This window comes from Apodemus sylvaticus, chromosome 17, assembly GCF_947179515.1.
Source record: "Apodemus sylvaticus chromosome 17, mApoSyl1.1, whole genome shotgun sequence".
NCBI classification, from domain to species: Eukaryota; Metazoa; Chordata; class Mammalia; order Rodentia; family Muridae; genus Apodemus; species Apodemus sylvaticus.
The window spans coordinates 59,893,129-59,910,592 of NC_067488.1; the positions used below are offsets into that span (position 1 = coordinate 59,893,129).

Sequence of the window (17,464 nt, forward strand, 5' to 3'; positions counted from 1 at the left end):
TTTCTGTGTGATATGTTATTATTTGATTATCCTGTATTAATAATACATAATAATGAACTTTGTTGTAACATTTTGCTACATATTATGTGTACATAATATGGTTTAACCATACAAAAATCAATCTCTCTCTCTCTCTCTCTCTCTCTCTCTCTCTCTGACCTACACTAATTCCCTTCACTCTTCCAAACAGCCTCATCTGGTTTTCATAACAGTTTTCACATAAGAGCCCATATTTATTGAATGATACTGATATCAAGAAATTAAAGCGGAATACCCCATTCGGTTATGAAATGGAAGTGAGAGATGCACACAGTTCTGTGGGATGGGCTAATTTCCTACTGGAAATATAACTTTTAATCATTCATGATATTGGTGTGCTGAATGGTTTTGTTTTATAGAAGTTTTTTAAATTCAAAAAATGGTAATGTTAGTATAGTATAAATTTTGTTATTTCAGTAACTTAGCAATTATTTAAATATTTACATTGATCATATTGTTAGAAGAGTATTTATTTGGTCTTCAATAAGGATTAAAATTACTTTCTTTTAGACAGAGCAAAACATTTTTAGTACAGACATTGCTCACCTGGGTGCCATTCTTAATAAACAATTTAAATCGTAAATATGTTCATATTGTTTGGTATTTTCTCCCTTCTTTTTCAGTTCAGCAATGAAAAATTTCCTGAGGCCTTATTTTCCAAATTAAATAAACACCAAAATGTTTTAAGTTCATCTCAGAAAACAGTGGAGTTTGGAGTGTCATTTGAGAGAAGAAACAGGTATGTAGAATGAGAAGGTAAAGCAGAGAGCTGAACTCCAAGTCACTACTAGTGTGATTTTAGGGTCACGGATACTTTTAACTCAGGATGTAAGTAGTATTCTAGAAAAAGGCCATTCTGATGAGACACATACTTTAGTTAGTTCAGATTTGCCCTTTTAAACACTAATGCTTTGCATACTAAAGTACTTCGGGGTGCTAGTTCAATACATGAGTGTTGTTGTGTGGGTTCACTGCCGCTCAGGTGTTCTAAAGTGTAATCTCCCAGCATCTGCACACAAGAAAGAGCATCTGTGCCTGCCCAGCATCTGTCATTTAATATAGCATTCTCTAGTTTTAACCGTTTTTGATATAACCAACTGGATTTCATTCTTTTTTTTTTTGTGCCAAATACTACTCAATGAATACATCCTGTGTTTTTAAACCATTCATCTGTTGATGGGCATATAGACTAATTCTGTGTCTTAGCTATTGTGAATAGTGCTATAATATCTTTGGCTCTGCAGTTACATGGCTGGCGTGCCAATTTCATTTCCTTTGAAGAGATACCCAGGAGAGAGTGGGCTGGGCCATCTGCTGCGTTTTCAGTTTTTAGGGACCTTCATTGCTCTTCTTTATAATGGTGATCCTATTTTTAGTTTTTATTTCCACACAACGTGTTCATCTCCTGGTCGGCATTGTTTATGTATTTATTTGTTGTTGTTGTTGTTTGTACTTTCCTTTTTTAAAAGTAGCCATTGTAATTGGCATGGGATGGTATCTCATTATGACTTCACTTTGCATGCCCTAAGGGCTAATCATGCTGAGTATTTATTCTCATATATTTTGGTCATATTTCTGTGTTTGAGAAACATCCATCTAAAATCATTTGTTCATTAATACAGTTTTTTTTTTAAATTATTTCATCTGGGGTGTATGGGTGTTGTGCCTGCATGTATGCCTGTGCACTACATGTGTGCCTGGTACCTAAGGAGGCAAGAAGAGGATATCAGATTCCTGGGGACCAGAGTTATAGATAGTTGTGAGCATCATGTAAATGCTATAAATCAAACACAGGCCTTTGGGGAAGCAGCCACTGTCTTAACTGCTGAGCCATCATTCCAACCGAATTTTTCTCCTTTTAAAATTTGATTATTTGGGCTTGGAGGAGAGGGTTTTGAGGGATTAATAATGGGGAAATATATGTTGTCTCTCTGGCTTGTCTAGTCTCTACAAACCACGTGTCGATGTTCGCTTTGTTTCCCGTGCTTGTGTGGCAGTGTTCAGAAGAACCATTGCCAATATCTCGGAGTATTTCACCTTCAGGATCGTTGCTCCATCATGAGCTGAGTCTTGTAGAAAGTGAGAAACAGCTGCAAAGCTTTTGTTTTCTGTGTGGGTGTGTTCACTTTCCCGGAAATGTGTGCGGAAGAGATGCCTGACGTCAGAGGGATTTTTTTGTTGTTGTTTTGTTTTGTGTTTTGTTTTTTTATTTTTTGCAGTGGAAGACTCTTTGTTCATTATATTGGCCTTTGACTGTAGGATTACACTTCTGTGATTTTTAATTTTCCTTACAATATTATAGATCTCTTGGTGGTGTCTCTGTTTTATACATTTCTTACTGATTCCTCTGTTATAATGATGAAAATCATCTGTAAAATGCAATTTCCTTGCATAGTGTGCTTATGATATGTTCTATGGTTATTCTCCCATTTATAATGTTGGAAATTTTTCTGGCTTTAGTGGGGTATAAGACACATTGGATTGTGTCTTTTAGTATAAAATACTAACTAGATGTTTATTGAGAAATCACAGGGAATCTATGAACATTTATGAACAAAACCATGAATTTTCTGTTTAATACTTTCTCTTTCTCTAACCCAACCTAGTATATCTCTCTGTCCCATGACCTAGTTCCTAAAACATAGTATTTCTATTTAAAGATTAAGTGAGTTGAATATCAAATTAGAAGTCAAAATTTTAAGGCTGAATAAATGGTCCAGCACTTAAGAGTACATACTGCTTTTACAGAAGATCCCAGTTGGTTTCCTAGCACCCACATCAGGCAACTAAACCCCACCTGGAACTCCAGCCAAGACCAAGGGACTTGACACTGTTGTGTTCTGTGGACACCTGAACTCAGTTGCACATATAACCCCCAATACATATAGAAATATACATAATTAAAAGGAAAATCAATGTTAAACATTTATTGTGTTTCTTTAAAAAATTCTTTGTACTTCCAGTCCATGAAATAGTCCCATCTCAAGTAAGTATAGTCACTAGCAATGAAACAAAAGAGATCTTTGTTGTTAATACTTTCCATCAGCCTTGATTCTTACATGCACGTTAGACTTAACCCAACGTTTTTGGTTTTGCTCTGGGAATGAGCTTACAGGCTACTCAGGTCACCTAGTTATTTTTCTTCTGGTTACCTTATCTTTTAAATAAATGTTTACATCCTTGTTTTTCTTCATGGAGAACTTTGTAACTATTTCAACTACTAAATTGGAAAACATCTTTGATAATGTTTTTATAAGTCCTTAAAAGTGTTTTTGCATAGAGCTTTCCCCTACAGTCTTCACACTCTCTTTCTCTGTTTGACTAAACAGTAGTGGCATACAGTGGTGCGGGAGGTCATTTGTCAACTGGTGTAGATGACAGACTGATGGGTATCATACTCTGTTTGCTAATACAACAATAACTAAAGCTGTGCACTAAATCTCACATTGAAAAACAGAACCGCATATAAGTTTAATAATACCTATTATTAAAATACCATATTAGATACATTTCCATCCAGAGCAATATTATTTACTTAAATATGAAGTTTAAAATGTAATTTAGGAAAATACTTGTCATTGATCAATATGTTCTCTAAAATTTTAAATTTAAGTTAGTATTTAAATAGAAGTTAAGTTTTTATAAATGAAAATGATCAAACCTTTCATGCTAAATATGTTTTTATTTATTCCAAAGTTCAGAAACTGGTGATTTCCTTACTAAGAGATCTGTGATTGTGGGTGAAGATTGTGGAAGCCAGTGTGAAAGAAGACAGCCAGACTTTGCTATGGCAAAAACCTCAGTGCAACAGAGTTATGCAAATAATGGAGAAGAATTCTCTAATTTTCTTGAAGATGTGATCTACCCAACTCAGAGACATCTTCCAGACAATCACAACTCTTTTGTTAGTCACAACATGATTGATTTGTTAAGCAGAGATCAGCCTGGGAGACGGCCGACCTTTACTAAATGTGGTTATGACAGCCTGACTGATGCCCAGGTCGTGTCTTCTGATGGAAGCCGTTCCAGCAGTGGGTTCATTGACAGGAGGGTTACAGGTCCACAGGCCGCTTCTCCTAATCTTCCTTTCAATACGAGTTACACGGAAACTTGTCAGTCAAACTGGCCCTTCCAGAAGGAGTACAACAGCAATGAAATAAATGAGCTTAGAAGGTCTTTTGAGAAAGACTGTTACCCAGTCAGCTGTGGAAGAAAAGGTTGGTGTTGTACATTCAGCTTTTCTCTATAAATACACATTGCCATGTTTCATCTGTTTAAACACAGACACATGTCGTTGGCTCTCCATATCCAAATGTCCTGTATCTTCAGATTCAGCTAACTATACAGACTAAAACAGTCTATATAGTTATATATAGACTATATAACTAAAAACAGATGTTTCACTGAACACATACAGACTTTTCTCATCCTATAGACTATAGCTATTTAGTAAGATCTTTTGGAGGTGGCCAGATGGCTTTCTGTTGGCCTCAGTTTAATCCTGGACCCCACGGTAGAGACAAAGAAGCAATGCCTGGATGTTTTCCTCTGACCTCCCTCCACATGCAACACATGTGAACATACATACACACAAATAAGTTCTTTTTGAAGGAGCACTCATACTGTACCATATATTCTAAGTCATTTGGAGGTTATATAAGCAATATGAGATTATATACATTATATGAACAGATTAAGCCATTTTATGCGAGGCATTGGTGTATATGGGTGCATTTTGATGTCTGTAGAGTAATGGGTAGAGGGGAAGGTTTTGGAACTTATTCCTACCGGATACCAAGGGATGAATGGACAGTACATTAATATATACTGTGCTTAGAGGTACCCAAAGCCACAAGTAGTGTGTTTTATTGCATTACATCATGTGCCACCAATTCTCCTCCATGTATCCTTTTAATATGCTTTGAGTTAAAAATGAAAATAAATGATACTAAATTTAATTCAGTATATGCTTATATTTTTGAAGGAAAAATCGAAAGTGATAACCAGTTGAAAGCACTGCAGAGAAATGCCCAGGAGTACCCAGTGTACATGATGTAAGTTTATACTTAAATGTAAGAAGTGTAAATTAAGATCTAGTATAATACATGTGTTCAAATTAACAAATAGAACATGAGATGGTAATATTTTTCCAGGAGGTTGAGCAAAGTGGTCTCAAAGAAGCCTTACCATACATTTTCTGTTACAATGAGTACTAGCAACTCCTTAAGCACATAGCGTTCACATTTTTTCAGCCCCCAAATACCTTCTTATTTAACTGTTTCAGTATTGAATATCCACCACATATAGTCTAAATATCAATTTATGCATGAACAGAAATAGGAGTATTGCATGTGTAGAATGCTTATTGTCACAAACAGTAGATTGTCTGGCTTTGCAGTCCCCACAGGAACATTACTAGACTCAGATAGGAGAGTCCTGTGAGGTGACATAGGCGAGAATATCCTGTCTGTGGCAGTGTGTGTCCCACACCGTCCTCCTGCTAGCACTCGGCCCCAGGCTCCCTGTGTGACGGAGCAGTGTGACTGCATCCCTATAGCTCATCATTGCTATGGGCATGTTACATGAAAACAATTATGTGCCATCAGGTTTAGCTTCTTACTGCTGCTTGTGTGAAAAGGATTTTGTAGCTTAGATTTTTAATAGATCCAACTATTCTTAAGCCATGGTTTATTCCTTTGAGTTCTGAGGTTGCCTTGCTGGCTTTTCTAAAAATTATCTACAATTATAGATAATGAAAGGAAGTATTACTTTGGCTATTAGTTACTGAACAGTTCTAATTTTCTTAATCATAATTTAGCCAGATCTTTATGATTTAAAATTTATTAAATGAAATTTTATTGTGGGACTAATGTCTTATGGAAATCTTTTAAGTATCTATTGATGCAAAGAATTTACACATGTCATTTTATGGAGTTGGCATTTATTGAGAAATGAAATTATTTGTTCTTCTGTTATATGGAAGTTTATGAGTTAAAAATATCTCTTCAGCCTTGAGTTTTTATAAATTCAGCTTTAACAAAGTGACTTAGGATGCATGACACTGTGTTTCACAAGAACAAAAAAGAAAGAAAAGAAAAAGCAAGCAAGAAAGACCCTGATTCTCAATTCAGAGTGTGGTTCTAAATCATCTGGAGTGATTATGTCACAGATGTTTCTGGGCTGCGGTTGGACTCAGCCTGATTTGGCACCCAAGCACCAGACCTGCATTTGATCCCAGCTGGTGCATTGGTGCCTACTGGCAATCCCAACACTGGAATACAGGAGAAAAGGCAGATCATTGGGTCCTGCCGCCAGCTAGCCTTTCCTTTGGATCAAACCTCAGGACCTGGGGGAGGCTATGTCTCCTGAGGAACAACACTTGAGGCTGAACTCTGGCAACCACATGTACACACACACACACACACACACACACAAATATGCACATGCATAGAAAATATAGATGTTTAGTCCACACATTAAAATAAATAGCTTGGCATAATACTTTTCAACGCATATTTTTAAGACGCTTCTCATAATTATGATTTGAGACCCAGTTTTGAAACAATAATTTGGAGTAATAGCTGTCAGATGAAATATGCTTTAATGCTTGTTTTTAATAATCCCTAGGGCTGATATTCCTTTGGAAGAATTACATCGTAAACAGTCATGTGATTTTGACCAGAATGAGGTAAAACTCACTGTATGTTGTCTTAAGTTTATTTTCATGTACACTCGTCTCTTCTTAAACTGAAAAAGTTCTGGCTTAGAAAATATGATGTTCTTTATATGAGACAAATTAATCTAGACACACCTAAAAATAGCGTCCAGTCCAGTGCACTGTAAGATTTTGTTGAAGAAAAAATGCTTTTGTTGTCAGAAGTCTCTTGGTGAGGACAACTGAGTCAGGAACTGAACCATTTGTCTTACTTAACATGAAATTCTTAACTGTTACAATTTGTCCTTAGTGACTGTGCTGGCTAGTTTTATAGCACTGACACAGGATAGTGTCATCTAAAAGGAGGGAGACTCAATTGGAAAAATATCCACATAGGATCCAGCTGTGGGGCATTTTGGTCCTGGGGTTTATACAAAAGCAGGCTGAAATAAGCCCTTTCCTCCTCAAGTTGCTTTAGTCATGGTGTATCATCCCAGAAATAGAAACCCTAAGACAATGCATGTGTGTTGAGTGTTATAAATTCACTTAACACACAGTGTCTTAAGTACACTAAGTAAGCACCAGACATAAAATGACACCAGGGAGTTTTTTCTTCATCTCTTGAAGCCTGAATTCTGTTGTGCACTTTGTTCTGAAAGGAGCACATGTAAAGGATGTATAATCTGCATTTAAAACTCTTCTGTGGCTATGCAGACAGTAAAAGTATGCATGCAGATAAATGGCCACCGCTGAGCTTATCCAAAGGGCAAGGGTGGCCCAGTGAAATTGGCTTTTAAGTTTCCTGGGTAGTTACCAGGGAGACATTGCGCGGGAGGTAGTTTCTGAGCACAGCTTTCAGTTATGAGGTTGCTGGATGCTTTGCCTGTCTAGAGAAAGGAGTAACATGGAAAGGTTTTGTTTGTTTTACAAAGTTCTAGAACCTTGTTTAATTTTAATTATTGTCATAGACACAGCTTATAAATTACAAGGGGGTGCTGGAGTGGCAAGAAGCGAATACTGGCCAAAATAGCCAGCTCACATTAGTACTTTAACTTCCTGTCAGTAAACAGAGGCCCACTAAAAGTTTTAGCAGGAAAGAATGGTGACGTTAATACCATTCGGTGTGTGCATAATATAGATCAATGTAGATCATACACAGCGCTGTCCTTGCCTTTTCGTGGACAAGGCTCATGAAAAGAGAAGAAAGACGCAGCCCTTGTAATCTTAGTAAGTATGAGGGGCTGCTGCTCAGGCTGGAGGAAGCCCCCTCCTCCTGCACAGCAAACGGAGCTCCCTCTCTTTTGGTTGGCCACCATAGGCTCCTATATTTGAATATTTGGTCCCCAGTTGATAGACCTTTCTGAGCAGGATGAGGAAGTGTGGCCTCGCTGGAGGGAGTGTGTAACTGGAAGTGGGCTTCCAGGTTTCTAAAGGACTCACATCATTTCCAGTCTCTCACGCTTCCCCCATCTTTTGAATCCAAAGGTAAGCTTTAGCTGCTGATGTCACTATGTCTGTGCTCAGCATGAACTTTACCCTCTGAAGCCATACACCTCCAAATTAAACACTTTTTTCTATAAGTTCCCATGGTCATGGTATTTTATTACAGCAATAGAAAAGTAACTCAGACAAAAATTGGAACCAGGGAGTGGGCTTAGAAATGTAAATTGGGCCGGAGAGATAGCTCAGTGGTTAAGAGTACAGGATGCTCTTCCAGAGATCCTGAGTTCAATTCTCAACAACCACATGGTGGCTCACAACCATCTGTAATGGGATCCAATGCCCTCTTCTGGTGTGTCAGTGACAGTGTACTCATAAAAACAAAATAAATAAATAAATCTTAAAAGAAATGTAAACTAGCTTTATGTCCAAGAGGAAAGGGAGACTTCTAGACAGTATCTCCTCTTCTGTGCCCCACCAAGACACACGAATGCGCCTTCCCATTCCTGCAAACTGTCATGGAGCCTTTCAGCTATAGAAGGCACCACAGGCACTCAGAAGACATCTGTAGCCATATTCTCTCATCAGACTTTATAAAAATCCAGAGCAGACAACAAAATAAACCCAGTGGTTTGACCTCCCTAACTTCCTAGAAAGTAAGAAACACCCTGGTTCTAAAACAAACAAGAAAGAAAACAAATATCATTAATTACATAGAAAGTAGTAAAATTACAACCAATTGTGTATTCTGTAGGTGACTTATAATTCTAAGCTTTGACTGAAATTACAACCAAGTCTGTGTTCTGTAGATGACTTTCAATTCTAAGCTTTGACTACATTTTTTAAAAAGAGAAATAGTAACTGGTATCCATCCTAAAAAACAAAACCAACCAATTACCACCACCACCAACGACAACAACAAAACAAAGCCAGAAAAAGTATAGCCAACTAAATTCTCAAGTACTTTAGTATCTTGCATTTTTAAAAACTACATGCACTATGATAGAGCGCAGCCTTTCCTTTTGTTAGTATTGTGTTTCTTAGCAAAGGTTTACTCTGGTCCTGATGTTTCTAAGCCAGTTGGAATTTAAATTGGATTTGTTTTTCTTCATGAAATTGCCTTTTTTTTTTTAATTTGAAATATTTTTTATTTACATTTCAAATGATTTCCCCTTTTCTAGCCCCCCACTCCCCGAAAGTCCCATAAACCCCCTTCCCTTCCCCTGTCCTCCCACCCACCCCTTCCCACTTCCCTGTTCTGGTTTTTCCTATACTGCTTCACTGAGTCTTTCCAGAACTAGGGGCCACTCCTCCGTTCTTCTTGTACATCATTTGATGTGTGGATTATGTTTTGGGTATTCCAGTTTTCTAGGTTAATATCCACTTATTAGTGAGTACATAACATGATTGATCTTTTGAGACTGGGTTACCTCACTTAGTATGATGTTCTCCATTTCCATCCATTTGCCTAAGAATTTCATGAATTCATTGTTTCTAATGGCTGAATAGTACTCCATTGTGTAGATATACCACATTTTTTGCATCCACTCTTCTGTTGAGGAATACCTGGGATCTTTCCAGCTTCTGGCTATTATAAATAGGGCTGCTATGAACATAGTGGAACATGTATCCTTATTACATGGTGGGGAATCCTCTGGGTATATGCCCAGGAGTGGTATAGCAGGATCTTCTGAAAGTGAGGTGCCCAGTTTTCGGAGGAACCGCCAGACTGATTTCCAGAGTGGTTGTACCAATTTGCAACCCCACCAGCAGTGGAGGAGTGTTCCTCTTTCTCCACACCCTCTCCAACACCTGCTGTCTCCTGAATTTTTAATCTTAGCCATTCTGACCGGTGTAAGATGAAATCTCAGGGTTGTTTTGATTTGCATTTCCCTAATGACTAGTGAAGTTGAGCATTTTTTAAGATGCTTCTCTGCCATCAAGTTCTTCAGGTGAGAATTCTTTGTTTAACTCTGTACCCCATTTTTAATAGGGTTATTTGGTTTTCTGGAATCTAACTTCTTGAGTTCTTTATATATATTGGATATTAGCCCTCTATCTGATGTAGGGTTGGTGAAGATCTTTTCCCAATTTGTTGGTTGCCGATTTGTCCTTTTGATGGTGTCCTTTGCCTTACAGAAACTGTAATTTTATGAAGTCCCATTTGTCAATTCTTGATCTTAGAGCATATGCTATTGGTGATCTGTTCAGAAACTTTTCTCCTGTACCTATGTCTTCAAGGGTCTTCCCCAGTTTCTTTTCTATTAGCAGCAGAGTGTCTGGCTTTATGTGGAGGTCCTTGATCCATTTGGAGTTGAGCTTACTACAAGGAGACAAGGATGGATCAATTCGCATTCTTCTGTATGCTGACCTCCAGTCAACTAGCACCATTTGTTGAAAAGGCTATCTTTTTTCCATTGGATGTTTTCAGCCCCTTTGTCGAGGATCAAGTGGCCATAGGTGTGTGGGTTCATTTCTGGATCTTCAATCCTGTTCCATTGATCCGCCTACCTGTCACTGTACCAATACCATGCAGTTTTTAACACTATTGCTCTGTAGTATTGTATTGCTTGAGGTCAGGGATACTGATTTCCCCAGAATTTCTTTTGTTGTTGAGAATAGTTTTAGCTATCCTGGGCTTTTTGTTATTCCAGATGAATTTGAGAATTGCTCTTTCTAACTCTGTAAAGAATTGAGTTGGGATTTTGATGGGTATTGCGTTGATTCTGTATATTGCTTTTGGCAAAATGGCCATTTTAACTATATTAATCCTGCCGATCCATGAGCATGGGAGGTTTTTTCATTTTTTCTGGTCTTCTTCCATTTCCTTCTTCAGAGTCTTGAAGTTCTTGTCATACAAATCTTTCACATGTTTGGTAAGAGTCACCCCAAGGTACTTTATACTGTTTGTGGCTATTGTGAAGGGTGTCATTTCCCTAATTTCTTTCTCAGCCTGCTTATCCTTTGAGTATAGGAAGGCTACTGATTTGCTTGAGTTGATTTTTTAACCTGCCACTTTGCTGAAGTTGTTTATCAGGTGTAGCAGTTCTCTAGTGGAGGTTTTTGGGTCACTTAGGCAGACTATCATATCATCTGCAAATAATGATAGTTTGACTTCTTTCTTTCCAATTTGTATCCCCTTGACCTCCTTATGTTGTCTAATTGCCCAAGCTAGTACCTCAAGTACAATATTGAAAAGATAAGGAGAAAGGGGGCAGCACTGTCTAGTCCCTGATTTTAGTGGGATTGCTTCAAGTTTCTCTCCATTTAGTTTGATGCTGGCTACCGGTTTGCTGTATATTGCTTTTACTATGTTTAGGTATGGGCCTTGAATTCCTGTTCTTTCCAAGACTTTAAGCATGAAAGGATACTGAATTTTGTCAAATGCTTTTTCAGCATCCAATGAAATGACCATGTGTTTTTTTTCTTTGAGTTTGTTTATGTAGTGGATTGCATTGATGGATTTCCATATATTGAACCAACCCTGCATCCCTGGGATAAATCCTACTTGATCATGGTGGATGATCGTTTTTATGTATTCTTGGATTTGGTTGGCAAGAATTTTATTGAGTATTTTTGCATCAATGTTCATAAGGGAAATTGGTCTGAAGTTCTCTTTCTTTGTTAGATCTTTGTGTGGTTTTGGTATCAGCGTAATTGTGGCTTCGTAGAAGGAATTGGGTAGTGTTCCTTCTGTTTCTATTTTGTGGAATAGTTTGAAGAGTATTGGTGTTAGGTCTTTGAAGGTCTGATAGAATTCTGCACTGAAACCATCTGGTCCTGTGCTTTTTTTGTTGGAAGTCTTTTTTATGACCCCTTCTATTTCTTTAGGGGTTATGGGACTGTTTAGATTATCTATTTGGTCCTGATTTAATTTTGGTATTTGTCATCTGTCTAGGAAATTGTCCATTTCCTCCAGATTCTCCAGTTGTGTTGAGTATAGGCTTTTGTAGTAGGATCTGATAATTTTTTGGATTTCCTCAGTTTCTGTTGTTATATCCCCCCTTTCATTTCTAATTTTGTTAATTTGGATACTTTCTCTGTGCCCTTTGGTCAGTCTGGCTAAGAGTTTATCTATCTTGTTGATTTTCTCAAAGAACCAGCTCCTGGATTCGTTGATTCTTTGTACGGTTCTCTTTGTTTCCACTTGATTGATTTCAGCCCTGAGTTTGATGATTTCCTGCCTTCTACTCCTCCTGGGTGAAATAGCTTCTTTTTGTTCCAGGGCTTTCAGGTGTGTCATTAAGCTGGTAATGTATGCTCTCTCCATTTTCTTTTTGGAGGCACTCAGGGCTATGAGTTTTCCTCTTAGCACTGCTTTCATTGTGTCCCAAAGATTTGGGTATGTTGTGCCTTCATTTTCATTAAATTCTAAAAAGTCTCTGATTTCTTTCTTTATTTCTTCTTTGGCCAACGTGTCATTGAGTAGAATATTGTTCCATTTCCATGTGTATGTGGGCTTTCTGTTGTTTTTGTTGCTATTGAAAACCACTCTTACACCATAGTGATCTGATAGGAGGCATGGGATTAATTTGATCTTATATTTGTTAAAGTCTGTCTTGTGACCAATTATATGGTCAATTTTGGAGAAGGTACCATGAGGTGCTGAGAAAAAGGTATATTCTTTTGCTTTAGGGTGAAATGTTCTATAAATATCAGTCAAATCCAATTGGTCCAAAGCTTCAATTAGTTTTACTGTGTCCCTGTTTAGTTTCTGTTTTCCCGATCGGTCCATTGAGGAAAGTGGAGTGTTGAAGTCCCCCACAATTATTGTGTTAGGTGCAATGTGTGCTTTGAGCTTTAGTAAAGTTTCTTTTACGAATGAGGGTGCCCTTGCATTTGACGCATAAATGTTTAGAATTTAAAGTTCTTCTTGGTGGATTTTTCCTTTGACCAGCAAGAAGTGTCCTTCTGTGTCTCTTTTGATGACTTTAGGTTGAAAGTTAATTTTATCTGATATTAGAATGGCTACTCCGACTTGTTTCCTGAGACCATTGGCTTGTAAAATTGTCTTCCAGCCTTTTACTCTAAGGTAGTTTTTGTCTTTGACACTGAGGTGTGTCTCCTGTATGCAGCAAAATGTAGGGTCCTGTTTCCTTATCCAGTCTATTATTCTATGTCTTTTTATTGGGGAATTGAGTCCATTGATGTTAAGAGATATTGAGGAATAGTGATTATTACTTCCTGTCATTTTTGATGTTTTTTTTATATTTGAGTGGTTATCTTCTTCTGGGTTTGATGAAGGAAGGTAACTATCTTGCTTTTCCCAGGGTGTAGTTTCCCTCCTTGTATTGGAGTTTTCCTCCTATTATTCTTTGCAGAGCTGGGTTTGTGGAAAGATATTGTGTAAATTTGGTTTTGTCATGGAATATCTTGGTTTCTCCATCTATGGTGAATGAGAGTTTTGCTGGGTATAGTAGTCTTGGCTGACATTTGTGTTCTCTTAGAGTCTGCATGAAATCTGCCCAGGATCTTCTAGCTTTCATGGTCTCTGGTGAGAAGTCTGGTGTGATTCGGATAGGTCTTCCTTTATATGTTACTTGGCCTTTTTCTCTTACTGCCTTTAATATTCTTTCTTTGTTTAGTGCATTTGGGGTTTTGATTATTATGTAACGGGAGGTATTTCTGCTCAGGTCCAGTCTGTTTGGAGTTCTGTAGGATTCTTGTATATTCATGGGCATCTCTCTTTTTAAGTTGGGAAAGTTTTCTTCCATAATTTTGTTGAAGATATTTGCTGGCCCTCTCAGTTGTAAATCTTCACTCTCATCTATACCTATAATCCTTAGGTTTGGTCTTCTCATTGTATCCTAGATTTCCTGGATGTTCTGGGATACAAGCTTTTTGCATTTTGCATTTTCTTTGACTGTTAAGTCAATGGTTTCTATGGTATCTTCGGCATCTGAGATTCTTTCTTCCATGTCTTGTTTTCTGTTGTTGATATTTGCATCTATGGCCCCTGATTTCTTCTCAAGGTTTTCTATCTCCAAAGTTGTCTCCCTGTGTGATTTCTTAGTTGTTTCTACTTCTGTTTTTAGATCCGGGATGTTTTGTGTGTGTGTGTGTTTTCCTTAATTCTTTAAGAGATTTTTGTGTTTCTTCTTTCATGACTTCTGCCTGTTGACTCAAGTTCTCCTGCATTTCTTTAAGTTTTTTTTTTTTTTTTTTTTTTTTTTTTTTTTTTTTTTTTTTTAGCGTTTCTTCTTTATTGGCTTCTATCTCTTGAGCCTTATTCTCCTGAATTTCTTTAAGTGATTTTTGTGTTTCCATTATACAGGTTTCTAGCTTATTCATGTTCCCCTGTATTTGTTTAAGAGATTCATTTATGTCCTTTTTGTGTTCTTCTAGCAGCATTATGACCAGTGATTTTAAATCCAAATCTTCTTTCTCTGGTGTATTGGCATAACCAGGACTTGCTGATGTTGGAGAGTTTGGTTCAGACACTGCCATACTGCCTAGATTTCTGTTAGTAGCATTCATGCGCTTGCCCTTTGCCATCTTGTTCTCTGGCATTAGTTGGTCTTGTCTCTGGCTGGTGTTTGAGCCTCCTGAGAGGCTCTAGGACTATTTCTGCAACACTGGATGGCTGGGTTTCCCCTGTTGCAGATTGCTGATGTGCTGTCCTCCTCTTGGGTGCCCTTGCAGCCCTAGTGTGCTTTGCCCCAGATTGTGTCTGTGAACCAGATGGTGCCCATTTGCTCCTTCAGAGAGTGCTGATGATCTATGCTGCTGCGGGACCTTTTCTGAGTGCTGGTCACTCTGCTGGGCAGCCTAACTCCCAACCGGGTTGGTGCACACAAGGCTAGCCTAGCTGCTCAGGCCCTGAGTCTAGGCAAAAGCCTGGCAGTCCAAGTTCCGAGCAAAGTTCCCCTCGCTATGAGTGTTAATTGGGTCTGTCAGGTGGCCAGGATGGTGGTGTGCGGCTGCTCCCTGAAAGTGCCGGGAGAGTCTGCTGGACTAACAACCTTCTGGCCGTGTTGGCACACAGATGGCCCACCGAGCAGCCCATGGCCTCTGGTCAGCCCAGGGCCTGTCGGGGTCTAGACCCCCGCTATGTTAGCCTCGGGCTGTGCCTGTTAGCTGGCTTTGCCTGCTAGAACTCTCTGGCGTCCCATAGCCAAAATGGCATTGTGCGCCGGGCTGGGCAAACAACCTCCTGGCCGGGTTTGCACACTGATGCCCCCCCTCAAGCAGCCAAGGGCCTGGATGCAGGCCAACGCCAGTTGGGCTTAGACACCTGCGATGTTGGCCTCGGGTTATGTTTGCGTACCTCAGGTTGTCTGATCTCTCTGGCATCCGAGAACCAAGATGGAGGCGAGTCTCTCGTAATTGACTGGTGGGAGGCAGATTTCTGATGTAGCTTCTGTGGGGTGAAAGGCGCCGTAAATCCGCCACTGCTTGCAGCCCGGCTGGCCAGCAAAGGTCAGTGGTAGCGGGTGCAAGGCCTGCCTGGACCCTGTCACCTTGGTTCCACTGCTGATGGCCCTTCCACCGTACCAGCGGCTGCTTCTGTTGCCACCGCCACCGCCCTGAAATTGTCTTTATACAATGAAAGTAATGTGAAGCAAAAGTGCTATAAACAAGCGGATGGTGAAGATATAAAATGAACATTATTATCAGTACTTTGGGTTTGTAATGTTTTTGTTCTTTTCTCTAGATACCAGTGGAAAGAAGAGGAGTGTGCCCTTTCAAAGGGAGGCCAATGACTACTAAGAAAATCTGTGAGTGGAACTGTGTGTTTTGTTTATTATTTTAGAAAGGAAAAAAGTAGAAATCAAATTTTAAAGATTTTTACCAGTAAGTATGTATTTCATAGATTTTCTAAAATAGACCACAGTACAATAATTCATTAAAATTGCCTTTCTTTCATAGAATAGTCAACAGTGAACACATATAATGTGTCCCAGTTTTTACTCAACTGTAGTTTGAGACAAACTATACTGTAGAAAATGTGGCCTGTTGCATTTCCTACTATGGACCCTAGAGGTCACTATTACCTACTTTCCTCCAGTTTTCCTTTCTCAGCAGATACTGGATTTCCTCTGTGTGTAGATCATGTTGATTTAAAAGGCTTGTGTTTCTTAGTGTCGTCCATCCCTCTGGCTCTTGCGTGCCTTCTTCCCGACTTTCAGTGTGTCCTCTAAGCCCTGAGAGGACCAGTTTACTGGTTGGACATAATGGACTCCTTTCTGGCTCACTTTTGGTTTTGTATTCTTTCAAGGAATATATTCTTTTCTTTATTCCTGTGTGTGTGTGTGTGTGTATCCAAATACAAATATATGCATTTCTTACTGGCTTGATTTTCCTGAATTATCTTAGTTTGTGCTTATCTTGGAATGTTATTTCTCCCTCAAGCTCAAAAGACAGTCTTTCTCGGTATAGCAATGCTCATTGACAGTTATATACTTTCCAAGGTGACAAGAGTATCTGTGATGTTAGTCTGATATTTCTGCCTTGTGTATAGTTGGTGTTTTTCTCTTACAGGTTTTAGTGTTGCTTTCCTTGTGTGTTTCTATCGTTCTAACTGTGCTGCCATGGCGAGATTCTCCTCTGGTCCCGTCTGTCTGGGACTTTCCATCCCCTACCTTTTGGATGTCCATTTCTTTTTCTGGGTTTAGTATTTGTTCTATAATTTTTTTGAACAAACTGTTGATGTCCTTAGATTCTCTCTACTTAATTTGTACTTGGATTCTTGGGATTATCCTTGCAAACATGTCCCAGAATTCTTGAACATTCCATCACGCTCATGGTGCTTTCTCTTTATGTGTACTGTTGTGCATTTGTCTTGATTTGTCTTCTATCCTCGACATTTTCTCTGTGGTCTTACCTGTTGGTGAGTCCTGCTGAGCTATTTGATTTGTTGGATCTCTTCTCTCCTAATTTTCTGTTAGCTTCTTTCTCTTTCTCCTCCTCCTCTTACTCCTTTTTTCTTCCTCTTCTTCCTCCTCCTCTTCCTTCTCCTCCTTTTCTTCTTTTCTGTTTCCAGTTCCTGGCTGAGTTTTTCCTCTGTGTTTAAAATTTTACCTAAAATTACTCATTGGTTCATCTCCTTTGGTAGTTTTCCGTCTTTCCTAATCTGCCAAGTTTGTCTGTGAACTTCATTTATCTTGTGTGAGTTCTGGTGAGTTGTCTCCACTTTGGCTCTTCAGGGGGAAATCGGCTGCAGTTACAGATGCAGCGATTTGATGACCTTCCAGGGTCAGCTTGCTCTAGAAATGTGTGTACTTCCCCTTGTCTCTGAAATTCAAAGACAGACACCATAGAATAATATGTGTGGAAAGTTTACAGTTTTCTAAAGGTAAGAGGTTTTTTCCTTTTTCTTTTTTAAAAGAG

At 38.8% G+C, this 17,464-nt stretch overlaps 1 protein-coding gene across 1 annotated transcript in view; it reads left to right on the top strand.

Moving 5' to 3' along the window:
- C17H12orf40 (chromosome 17 C12orf40 homolog) overlaps positions 1-17,464 on the top strand; it is a 52,114-nt gene that overhangs the window by 16,739 nt on the left and 17,911 nt on the right. Inside the window, exons 7-11 of the mRNA XM_052160360.1 lie at positions 663-778; positions 3,736-4,256; positions 5,024-5,093; positions 6,667-6,727; positions 15,789-15,852. Of these exons, the coding sequence (XP_052016320.1) occupies positions 663-778; positions 3,736-4,256; positions 5,024-5,093; positions 6,667-6,727; positions 15,789-15,852 (832 nt within the window). The remainder of the gene's footprint in view (positions 1-662; positions 779-3,735; positions 4,257-5,023; positions 5,094-6,666; positions 6,728-15,788; positions 15,853-17,464) is intronic.